This window comes from Pteropus medius, unplaced genomic scaffold, assembly GCF_902729225.1.
Source record: "Pteropus medius unplaced genomic scaffold, Ma_sr-lr_union100, whole genome shotgun sequence".
Classification (NCBI taxonomy): Eukaryota; Metazoa; Chordata; class Mammalia; order Chiroptera; family Pteropodidae; genus Pteropus; species Pteropus medius.
This window is the reverse complement of record NW_024351073.1, coordinates 23,570,226-23,582,439: the sequence shown is the minus strand read 5'-3', so window position 1 is coordinate 23,582,439 and position 12,214 is coordinate 23,570,226. Positions and strand designations below refer to the sequence as shown.

Genomic DNA, 12,214 nt, shown 5'->3' with positions numbered 1-12,214 from the left:
AAGCTGAGGTCAAGCGAAGGGTTAGGGCCTGAATTTACCCAACAGATGCGGCCGGGTGGGATTTTTCTTTTTTTCCCTCCCAAGAGGTATTAAAATGGGACTTGGTAGTGGCTGGCTATCGCCCCTAAGCGGTGGCGGAATCGCCGAAGACCGGGCCAGGCGCTGCCCTTGCACCCGGTGGGTGGCGGCGCCCACAGCCACGGCTTCAGGGGGCCCGCGGGGACGGGTCTCGGAACCAGGCCCAGGGGCGCGGGGTCGGACCGCACGTGGACCACGGCAGGCGGAGGGAGTGGCTGGGAGGAAAAGCGTTCCCGCAGGCAGGAGCGGGCACCGGTGGCAGAGGCGCAGGAGCGCAGCGGGCGCGGCTGGAGGGACCGCTCGCAGTCCGCCCGCCGCGCGGGGCGTCGGGAACTGTAGTCGTCCCTTCTCCCCCGGGCCCGGCCGGACTCGGGCGACGCAGCTCCCCCTAGCGGTGAATCGCGCACTTGTCCGGCCAGGGCCCGGTCCTTCTAGCCCAGCAGGCGCGCCCGAATGACGTCATCGCGGGGCCGCCACGCCCTCGTCGGAGGTTTTGGGTGTCCATGGGAAGTCCGCCACGCACCGGCTGACGGCAAGCACGAAGCCCCCGCAGTGGAAGGAGTGCACCTCGACACCTCCGCTGTCCCAGGGTCCCCCGTGTGGCGCGGCGCACAGCGTCAGCGCGGCCCCCCTCCTCGTTTTGCTCAGGCGCAGCCTCGGACGCCCCGCGCCGCGCCGAGGGGCGGGGCGAGCCAGGGCGGGGCGGGGGCCTGGCTGGGCGGCGTCGCGCTCGGGGGCCGCGCCGGGTAGCGTTTCTGTGCGGTGCCCGGGGCAGCTCTGTCTCGGAGAGCCCTGCGCCAGCTCCACGGGGACCTCTGTGCACGGATGGACCCGCCCGGACGCGGCGGGAAGCGGCCTGGCAGGCGGCGGCCCCGGCGGCGGCAGCAGAGGCAGCACAGGGCCGAGGCCGCGGGTCCCTGAGGCGCGCGGGCCCACCGGGCCCGGCGGCGGCACCATGATGCCGGGCGAGACCCACTCTGCGGCTCCCGGGACGGCGGCGGGCCTTTCGCGGTGTCAGGGCTGCGCTTCCCTGCAGCAGGTGCGGCGCGTCCCTGAAGCGGAGGGCGCGCAGTGGCCCGGGCCGGCCTGGGCGCGGGGCTGGCCGCACGGGCTGCTCCCGCTGCTCGGCGGAAGCCCCCCGCCCGTCCCCGTTCCCGCACCCCTTTCTCTTGCAATTGTTTTGGGAACGCCTTCCTTTGCTTCATTTACGGGGATGCTGCTGGGGGGCGGAGCTAGCTGGTTCTGGAGCGCCCTTCACTTACCCAGCCTCAGGGCTCCCCAGGGCTGACCTTGTGGTGGGCAGAATGCTGAGAGATGCGTTCTCTCTGAGGATAACGTTTTTGATTGTTCTGGCCGGTCCTTAAATATTTCTTGCCTGGAGGCAAGGTCTTACGCGATGGATGTGTTGGCTGGGAGGGGCATTCATCAACTAAAGGCTTGCCCATAACTTAACTAGTGTCTGGCTACACGTCGTGAGGTAGTGGGAATAGTCCTTTCCAGCTAGACCCTCCTAGCCGTCCGATGTCGGGAGTCTCTTGTTGCTGTCCGTGTCTTTAATGGTTACGTGGAACTCCACCCCATCGTACCTTCTAGATGTGATGAAATGGTCACCTATTTTATCTAATGTTCCAGGCATTAGGCACGCATAGTAATGAAAAAAACGAGTAAGATATATGTAGGCACGTAAGACTTTGGAAGGTTTGAAATGTTAGGAAGACAAGGCGGAGTTTGGATGGTGGTCTTGTCAGCTGGGGAGGCAGGCAGGGTGTGTTCGAGGCTGTGCCATTCGGAGATCTGAACGATGAGAAGGAGCTGACTAGAAAAGCTGTGGGAGGAGCTCTCCCGGTAGAGGGATTAAGGAGTGGAAAGGTCAGTGACCGGGAGGAGAAGCGTCTCTAAGGAGCACGGCTGGGTCTGGTTTGCGCGAGCACAGAGCAGAGCGGGGAGAGGCTGGTGAGATGAGACTGGGAAGGAATGTAGGCCTGATCGGCCATCAGGAAAAGCTTCGGGTTTTTTTTTCTCTTTCCATTAGTGTATTATCTATGAACTGACTGATCCCAAACATTTTAATTGTTAGGAACAGGAAGGAGAAAAGGGAGACAGTGCACAGGCAATCTGGAATAGAACTAAATAAAATCATTGTCTGAGTTGAACTGCATCATATGGGCATTTGCAATGTGCTTTTCTTCCCCCCCACCCCAAAACCTCAGGAACATAAGTGAAATTCTCTTGAATCTTATAATAAATTATTCTTTGGACCAGTTCATTCACTTAACAGATATTTATAGACCACTTGTGTTTCAGGCAGAGCAGTGACACCGGCGGGGGGGAAACATACAAATTCTCTTGCTCAGAGCTTCCATTCCGGGAAGTAGGAGAGGAGACAGGTTAAACAAATTACTTGAGAACGTAATAAATACATTGGAGATAAATTAAGCAGAGAAGTGGGGAGAACAGGTGGGTGAGGAAGGGGCCAGTGGCTGGTGGAATTTCAGTAAGGGGTCTTGGGAAGGCCTCACAGTGGTTATATTTCAGCAAGGGGGAGGGGCTGAGAGAATGAGCTCTGTAGATGTCTTGGGAGAAAAGCATCCCAGACACTGGAGAGATCAGTGTGGAGGCCTATCACGGGCGCTTGCCCAGGGTGCTTGGGAAGAGCAGGGAGGCCGTGTAGCCGGGGCGAGTATTGGTATCTTCATCCGTTCGGGGCTGCTACAGCAGCACCATAAACTCGGAGGCCCATAAGCAACAGAAATTTGTTTCTCACAGTTCTGGTGGCTGGGAAGGCCAAGATCAAGGCACCAGCAGGTCCGTGTCTGGTGAGGGCCGGTTCCTGGCTGTTCTCTGGCCGTGTCATACAGCAGAAGGGAGAAGAGAGCACTGTGGGCTGCTATCAGGGCACTGATCCTATTCATGCCCCAATCACCTCCAAAAGACCCCATGTTCACATACTGTCACATTGGGGATTAGATTTCAGCATATGAATTTGGGGGACCACTGAGACCTTTGTGAGGGTTTCCGCTTTTACTTGGAAAGAATAGTGAGTCACTGGAGGCTTCCGTGCAGGAGACGACTGGTGTGAATTATTTCCAGTTGTGGACCTGACCTTCAGAACCCCGGTCTCGCTTAAAAGTAGCAACTGTGTTCTGGTTGCTCAGGCCGGGAACAAGATGGCAGTCATGGTTCTTCCTTTTTTCCAACCTGCATCCAGTACGTTGACCGAGTCTCTCGGCCCCACCTTGCTATCCATTCTCTCCCTGTCCCCACTGCCTCCCCCTTCGTGCAAACCACTGTAACCTGTGATCCGGAGATGATGGCAGTGGCCTCCACAGGGGTCTCTGTCTTCCCACCCGCCACAGTTCCTCTCTTGGTTTTCAGAATAGTGATAGGAATGATCCTGTGAAATCAGTGAGTCCAGGGGTCTGCGGACTTTGTCTGTAAGGGGCAGGGTCGCGGCCGTTTGGCACTGTGGGTGGTCTTGCTCACTGTTGGACCTCTCTGCCATTGTGCTGTCCAGACAGCCACCGGCAATGCTTGGGGAGTGGCTATAGGCGTGTCCCACGGAAATAATTGTTCACAAAAACAGGCCGAGGGCCTTGGTTTGCAGATGCTTCTGAACATCTGGACAGTCCATTGCATTCGGGTGTCCTGTTGCCTGGAATGACTTTTGAGGGGAAGAGGGTGTTAGCTGTGAGTGGAGTCTCTGGAACAAGTCTGATGTTGCAAAGTAAGTTTGCAAAACAGGTTCACAGCCGGTTATAGGGGACCGTGAATGGTCACCACCTTAAAGTTTGTTCTGTTACTGTCAGCGTTTTGGAGCCGTGAAGGGTTTTGCGTCGTCACCACGCAGTGGCAGTGCTTGTAGTCAGAATAGCAGGTGGCGGTGTGCAGGGGGGGTTGTTTAGTCATGCGTACTGGTGATGATGTAAGCCTGGAGTAATCGGAGTTTCCTGGGGATGGGATAGAAAGAAGCGAAAGGTTCTGATTACAAGAAACTGCAGTGGACAGATCTCAAGTCAGGGAGGCAGAAGGTGCAGAGATCTAAAATCTGAGTGGCTGTAAAAACTGGCAGAGGCAGGAGAGCGTGGAAACCAAGCCGGAATGGTGGGACTGAAGGTCTGGAATGAGGTCAGAACTGGGGATTTTCACCTGTTTTCACATCTGCCGTTTGTGGAACGCAGTGCCTCCAAGGTACCCCCACGCACTTCTAAGGAAACCAAGAGAACAGGCCAGGTGAGGTGGGCGCCGAGTTCGTTGTAAGAACTTTGCTTGGAAAGGACGGTGGGGGTAGGAGAATGGAGGAGTATGTTCTGTCATTTAAGAGAAACCGAAAACCTTTGTGGCCGTTCATGGGAGGACGGCCGGGGGGCTGAGGCGGCTCCACGCGGGGAGGACAGCCTGCTCCGCAGTGGCCCTTGCAGTTCTGCAGGCGCCTCCCCTAGGTGCCATGACTTCGTTCTGAACCGTAGTGAGAGCCTGTGTCTCTGTCCTGAACTGGAGGTCTGCTTCCGCGTCTGACCCCTCCCTGCCGTCTTTTTCTTCGTGCGTGAGGGGCACGGTGCCCTTGCTGAGGCATGGCTTAGTTCAGAAGGGTGTGGATGGGCCACACTCTCTGCATTCGTCTCGTCTGCAGTCTCACGTCACCTCGTCTCTCGTTTTCTCATCCTGATTGGCTGCGATGGTGCGTCAGGGATCGGTAGCCCTCTGTCCATACAAGTTGCCAGACTTCGCAAGCTGATGCGGACCTCGCTCTGGTGATGCTGTGCACGGCTAAACAGGTGTTCAGTCGAAGTGGCTTTAAGTCAGGCCGCCTCGAATCGCTTGATTCTGGTGGAGGAGAAAGCCCGCCCTCTGGTTTCTTCTCCATACCAGTTCCAGTCAGTGCAGCGCTGAACGGTTTAATCTTGGGAATCCAGCTGCGGGTTTGGAGCACGTGTTTATACTGTTTGGCTCATGTAACTAGAATAGCTTCAAAATAGATGGTGTTTGCTCTACTTGGAGCAGGTTTGAGCCTGTGCTGGACTCCCATTGAAAATTACCAGTGGGTTGAACGTCATCATTTGGAACTTGAAACACGCCCCGTAGACCATCGACTCCTAAGTGGTGGTGACGTGTACTATTCACAGGATGGTCGTTCGCTCGCTCAGCAGCTGCTTGCTGAGCATCGCAGTGGCGGTGATGCCACGGTGGGGTTTGGAACAGTCACGAGGGGAAGTGGCGGGGGGCGCGTGCTGTGGGTGCGCACAGATGGGTCAGAGAGCAGCCGGCTGTCGGGGTGCAGGGGGTGCTGTGCTGGGAGCTGCGCAGGGTGCCCTGGGGCCTGGCAGCACCCAGGAGGGACAGCGGAGGCTTCGTAGAGGAAGCAACTCTAATGAGTTCCGAAGGATGGAAAGATAATTCGTAGTTCAGTGGGAGGGAGAGACGCAGGGAGGCTGTTGAGGATGAGAGTGTGTCACATGCAGACGAAGCAGTTCGTGATGTGGTAGGCGCCAAGTCAGGTGAGGGCAGTGAAGGGGAGGTGGCTCCTCAGGAACCAGCGCCACTCAGCCTGTTTTCGGGGCGAGCGTAGTTGGAGAGGGGCGGGTATGCCCGCCTCCCCGCCGTGTTTCAGTCCGCACTGTACAGGGTGGGGGGAGATCACGGGGTGCCATCCTCCCGCTCTGAGAGGGAGCACCGTCACCTTTAATTTCTCACTGTGAGCACTTGATAAAAAGTTAGCAAACCTGATGAAGTGTAGCTTATCAGAGAGGATTCAAGCAATTACTGCGGTTAGTATGATTTCTAAAAATTATTTTGAAATAATTTGGAACTTTTAAGAAAGTCACCAGAGTAGTGCAAAGAACTCTGGTATTCTCTTCACCCCATTCACAGATTATTCAAAAGGTTCTGCATTGCTTCGTCGTTCCCCCCGATCTGAACACTGGCACAGTGGCCCCCAGCCTCCACATCAGGGTGTCGGCGTCGGTCGGTACAGCAGTCCGTCCCGTCCAGCCCACAGAGCCGCTGGGATTCGCTCAGGGCGGGGGTGGCGTCTCTCTGGTTCAGGTTCCTGTCGGGGATGTGTGTTACTTATCACTGTCTTGTCTCTGCAGGCTCTGGCGTTTAGTTTTTCTTGTCTTTTCATGAAAGCTTAAAGAGTGGATAGAGCCTTGTGTTCTCTGGGGGACGTTTGGCAATGTTGAGACAATTTTGATGGTTACAGTGTCACACCGTGGTTCAGCGGTGTGCTGTGTGGACTCAGGACTCAGCAGGCAGTCCTTGGGGGCGTGGTTTCTTCTAGTGGAAGGGTCTGCCGCAGAATCAGGGAAGAGTAAAGTCCAGAGGGAACCAGGTGGGGGGACTCGCTGGATTTGGGTAAAGCGTTGTCTCCTAGGGGTGCCCAGTGGAGACTCATGTATGTTAAATGGGAGATTCTCTTAGAGACCGGTCCCGTGGGCACCTCCTGCCTAGCATGTACCGAAATGCCAGGCCCCCGGAAGGGAGGCCGGACGTGTCACAGGGTAGGCACAGGGAACCCTTCTCAGCAATCAGGGAGTGGCGTGAACGCCCCGAAATTCAGGTTCCCAGACTGCAGCCCACGGCCCGCCTTGCGCGCGGGCCTTCCTGAGGAAGTAGTCTCAGGCCTGCTGCGGTGACATTTCGCACACACAGCTCGGGGGCGGGGGAGTGCTCCGGCCAGCTGGTGACCCACAGCGGCCAGGGATGCTGCCTGACACCCTAGAGTGCACAGACAGCCCCACAGTTGAGAATCTTCCTCCCCAGAACGCTAGCAGTGTCAGAGTGGGACCGAGGCGGCCTACTTGTCCTGCAGTCATCGACCTATTTGCTCACTGTCCACCTATTTTACTTACTGGTTTTGTACTACCCTGTTTTAAACCATACTGGCCGTCTCCATCTCAGCCCCCAGCCTGCCGGCTCGCTCCTCGCCACGCTGTCCTGCTCCCTGCGGCCCCTGCTTGCCCTGGGCTCATCCCGCTTCTGCAGGAAGGAGCGGGGGTAGGGAGCACCGTGGATTTCTTTTTCTCGGTGCGCAGTGACAGAGGAGAGAAAGCGAGCGGGGGTAGGGAGGCAGTCTGAGTCACAGAACGGGCTGTTCTGGGGGTGGCGTTGGGGACCCAGTGATTGAGTAGGTAACACTGTGAGAAGCTCAGCTGGAGGGCAAAGAAAAATGCAAGTGACGGGAGTCACGTGAGGGGAGCGCAGGGCCCTGGGAGCAAGTCTGAGCCTCCAGCAGACGCAGTAGAAGTTCCAGAAGGAACAGGGCTTCTGGGAGGGAAGCAGTACTCAGAGAACCCACGCCGCCCTTACCTTCGGTGAGGAAGAGCACCTGACCTCGCTTCCTCCTCGAGGCCCGGGGTGCACGGTCCCCGGGGGCTCCAGGTGCCCTCCAGCCAGACGGCCTGCTCGGGGCTCCTGATTCTGAGGTTCGTTCGTTGGAGACCTTGTTTGAACCGACATAAGTGACATTTGAATCAGATCGGAGAGAAAAGAATGTTTTATTAGCGACCTGCAGTGTCTGACCAAATTAGAGCTGCCGCCCAACCAGGCCTTGGGAAAAGTGTCAGTCAGGGACTAGGATGCTATGGAAACCAAGAAGTCAGATTCACTTACCTATGTTTTCTTCCCCGTGCGTGATGCTATGCTCTGTGATTTTAAGTTTTTATTTTTGTTAGAGTTATACGTGAACATAGTTTAGAGAGACAGCTGGTCATACAGGATTTGCTAAGACGGCCTGAAGTCCCGACCTCACCCACCCCCTCCCCAAGGGACAGCACATTTAATTGTGCCGTGCGTGTTTCATAATCATAATGAACTTTCATATTAAATAATAGGCTCGTGTTGCCACTTCTTTCTCCAATTTAAACGTATCGACCTCTGACTTTGGGAGGCGAGGACTGAGCTCTCTGTCCTGTACCCACCACACCTGAGCATCCCCTCGCCCCCCAGTTTTCTCAGTGTAGTTACGATTTTGGTTAGGTCGCTATCGGAGTCGAACTAACCGTATGCTGCTCAGAGCTCAGCTGAGTAGATTGCGGCTGCCTTGCCTTTCCTGTGTGTTTTCTTGGTGCCCCGGTTAATGATTACATCCTTAATTCAGCATGCCCGTCTGAGTGCTCACTGCATGCCATGGGCTTAGTTGGACACTTTGTTTTTGGCTCCTCCTGGTTAGTCTGGTAGCAAGCCGGTTGTGTAGCCTCCCAGTGTTCGTCTCCTCGTCTGTGCCGTGGACATGGCACTGAGGCAGGGAGAGGTCAAATAGGCCCACGGTCACTCAGCCAGAAAGTGGGGGAACAGGAGTTTGAATCCAGCTGCGTGTGACTCTGGAATGTCTCTGGCCCAGTACTTGACATTACTGCTGGTATCTGGAAGCAAGGCGGGGAAGGTGAGGTTGACTAGCAAAGAACTTGAAACAATGGGAAAAAAGAGGGAGAATTGCTTTTACTTAAAAAATAATCGTAATTCAAGTGCACGATGAAAACCAGCCATGCACATTCACTTGCAGTTCTCTGCCTATTAGGAAGAAATATCCTTTTAATGCCGTCATTCCAGCCGATGGTCTGTCGTTTTCTGCTTAGGGGGAAACCTCCCCCCTGAACCTTTGGACCTCCAGTCCGGCGCTCAGCTGCCTTCCTGGAGTCCCCTTACCTGTGTGTCCCACGTTGTCCCCAGTTCACACCCTGCAGTACGACCCTCAGCAGGGATGTCTGGGAAGTAACTCGGAGAATTCGGAAATGTCCATTTTACCATCACGAGTGGTTGATAGTTTGTACAGAATTTTACCTTGAAATTCATTCGTCTTCAGAATTTCCAAGGCTTGCCTTCTAGATCTCAAGACTTCTAAGTCTCTAGCTTGCTGTTGAAGTCCGAAGCCATTGAGTCCAGATGCTTCGTATATGACTTGTTTCGTTTTCTTTTTCTCTCGAGATTTATATAGGCTCTTTGCCTTGTCTCTGGTGTTTTGAAATTTTGTGCCGATGTGTCATGATTTGGATCCGTTTGTGTCCATGAGCTGGGCCCTTTCAGTTTGGAAACTTCTGGCATCATTTCTAGGCTGTTTCCTTGAACATCAGAGTTTCTTCGATTGTCTCCCGGTCTTTCCCCTCATTCTGTCTCTGGAGCTTGGTGAGCGTGTGAGACCTCTTGCACAGACACTCTAATTGTTTTCATTTTTTTTTATTCTCGCGTCTGTGGTTTGCTTTATTCTGGGAGACCTTTTTATCCAAATGTATAGCAACTCTTTCGAGCCTTTTATTTTGCTTTCTTGTTTTTAGTTTTATTGAGATATAATTCACATACCATAAAATTCATCCTTTTAACGTGCACAGTTCAGTGGTTTTTATAGTACATTCGTAGTATAGTACATTCGTATTACCCAGTCACGTCACAGCTGTGTGGTTGTGGACGCCTCCAGAGCCACCCCCTCGTAGGCATTTGCGATCATTCCTGCCCGCCCCTCAATCTGCTTTCTGTCTGTGGATTTGCCTCTTGAGAACAAGTTATGTCTACAGCCATGCCACCCTGAACGAGCCTGATCCCGTCTGATCTCGGAAGCTAAGCAGAGTCAGGCCTGGTTAGTACTTGGATGGGAGACCACCCAGGAATACCAGCTGCTGTAGGGGTAAAAAATAAAAAAAAATAAGGGATTATAAACTGACAAGGTCCTTGCAATCTGTGAGGTCAACCAAGGGATGCCCCGCCAGGAAAAAAAAAAAAAGTTATGTGAATGGAATCATAAAGTATGCAGCCATTCGTGACTGGCTTTTTTCACGTGGCATAATGTTCTCAAGGTTCATTCATGTAGCACGTGTCCTTCGTTTCTTTTCGTTGCTAAATAACCACAGTGCATGTCTGTAGGACATTTTGTTTATCCATTCGTCCATCAGTAGACGGACACTGAATCTATTTTTACTTTTTGGCTCGTGTGAATGATGCTGCTATAAATAAGAGTGCACAAGTTCGGCCTGGACACGTGTCCCCAGCTCTCTTGGGTGCACTCCTGGGAGTGGCATCGCTGGACCAGTGGGTAGTCCGTTTCGAGGGACGGCCGCGCTTTCCCGCAGCAGCTGCACTGTGCCGAATCCCAGCAGCAGTGTCTGAGGGCTCGGATTTCCCTGCCCCCTCACCAACACTTGCTGTTGCCTGTCGTTTCGATTTGGACCATGCCAGGGGGTGTTTATGTTCTGAATTTTTAAGAGCTTTTTAAGATTTTTCTAAGAACTACTCTTGTCTTGTTTCATGATTTTTTCTCATTATATTAACATTTTTGAAGTTTTCGTCTCAGTTTTTGCTTACTGCAAGTTGCTTTGGCTTGTTCTGGTGTCTCACGTTACATGAGTCTCTGCTGTCTGGAAATGTTTTGATCTTTGAAGAGCGATGGCTCACTGAGCTGAGCGTGTGGCTTCTGGGCCCTGCTTCAGTGCAGGAGGTCTGCGTGGCGGCTCTCCGTGGAAGGCTGTCTCGTGCCAGTGCCTTAGATCTGGTCTCCGGGCTGTTTCGAGTTTTCAGATCCTCAGGGAAGGGTTTTCCTGGTCTTCTGCTTGGGGCACCAAAGGATCGGCTGCCCCAGGAGCTTAATGGGAGGAAGTGCGGTTCGCGTGCGTGGGTCCCCCTGGTCCTGCCGTTCTTTGCCTAGGTTACCTGCCCCAGGTGTGCACAGGGTCCCTGGCAGAGACTTCTTCAAAAAGCAGAGTGCCTTCTGCGGGGGGAGCAGCAGTCTCCCTGAGGCTACGAGGGCCCTGGCTGGTCGCGGTTGTGCGGCGTGAGCTCGCTGTACTGGAGCACACACAGCGCCCGGCAGCCCTGCCTTGCTGTCGCCGGCAGGGGTCACACGGAGACCCCGAGGTGCGGCGGCTCCTGGTCGCTCAGAACGGGTCTGCGTGTTTACGCGCGCTGCGGGGGTAGCGTAACGGAGCCACGCTGATGGAACGCAGCAAACTGTTTCTGTTTGATAATAAATGAGCTGGTGCAGAAAAAAATCATTTAAAGTAACTTATACTATAAATACAAGTATCTGACTGTAGTGTTTTTTTTCTTTCAGAATTTAAATGAATATGTTGAAGCATTAATTACCTTGAAGCAAAAAATTATTAATACAGAGTGAGTATCTTTACATGAGTTTGGCTGAGCCTCGTGAACCTGACACACAAGCCTGGGGCCTGAGAGTGGACCTCAGCGTCTCACCGAAGCCTCCTGTCCCCACCGTGAGCCCTCTGTCGGCCTTTACAACGAGGCTCATGGTTAGGAAGTGAATTTTGCTAAAGTGGAAATTGTTTTTAATGTTTTCTGTCTCAAAGACTTCTTAGCTTTAGCACTAGATCTCAGATTTCCTCACAGTATTTCATGGCCATGGCGTAAGCTTTTGTTTTTAATTCTGTAAGAGTCGCATGAATTTATAAGCTAAGATATTACTTAGATCAAAGTGATTTCAGATTAAAAGCTCATACATCAGTGCAGTGTTTTTATGTAGGAATATATGTATGTAGGTATATATAATTAAACGTAAGTGTTGCATTGGAAGAAAGGTGCCCTGCGTATTTTGCAACATGACTTTAACATAGTATGTTTTCTAGAATAACAGTAACAATTCTTTTCTTTGTTTCAGTAATTTGCTAACAGAGTATCAGAAGAAATGTGATGATATCCTTTTACTGGCTCTTTCCCTTTGGGTTTTTTAAATCCCTTCATGTTTTCTTAACTGGGAGAGTTGTCAGGTACCTTTTGGAAGGTGGCACGGGCGGGCTGCGAGTCGGGAGTGTGCTGTGCAGGGCAGACAGCTGGTCGCCCACTGTGAGCCTTTCCCGGCGAAGGCCGCTCATTTCCTTCCTTTGGAGTTGATTTCGTTTAGTCACTGATTCTGACGTTTTAAGGCGCCGTGAGCTTTTTAACAAACAGGTCTTCCTCATCTGTGCAGAGGACATGCTGCAGAGTAGGTGCAGGAGTCATGTGAAGCCAGGTAGAACATTTGGGGATTTCTGCAAGAAGGACGCTGCAGGACTATTCAGAAGGTTAGAAAACTGACTTACGTTAGCCAGTGCGATGCGTAGAGAATTCACGTATATGATCTGAGTCACAGTGGCATTTCACATCCACGGGGCTGTTCTCGGCCTCTTAGTCCCCGTTTATTCAGTTGCTGTGGGGG

General features: G+C 53.3%; 1 protein-coding gene and 1 pseudogene across 4 annotated transcripts in view; both read left to right on the top strand.

Annotated features, from left to right (window-relative positions):
• The first annotated feature begins 796 nt into the window (after positions 1-796).
• ICE1 (interactor of little elongation complex ELL subunit 1) overlaps positions 797-12,214 on the top strand; it is a 48,424-nt gene continuing 37,006 nt past the window's right edge. The window contains exons 1-3 of one of the 4 annotated variants that reach the window (XM_039842817.1): positions 797-1,117; positions 11,114-11,172; positions 11,678-11,712. In XM_039842817.1, the coding sequence (XP_039698751.1) occupies positions 1,034-1,117; positions 11,114-11,172; positions 11,678-11,712 (178 nt within the window). In that variant the 5' untranslated portion in view covers positions 797-1,033. Of the gene's footprint in view, positions 1,118-3,485; positions 4,309-11,113; positions 11,173-11,677; positions 11,713-11,754; positions 12,081-12,214 lie in introns of those variants that run through there. The other 3 variants (XM_039842819.1, XM_039842816.1, XM_039842818.1) reach the window with 3 other exon arrangements.
• On the top strand, positions 9,577-9,695 carry LOC120586408 (uncharacterized; annotated as a pseudogene).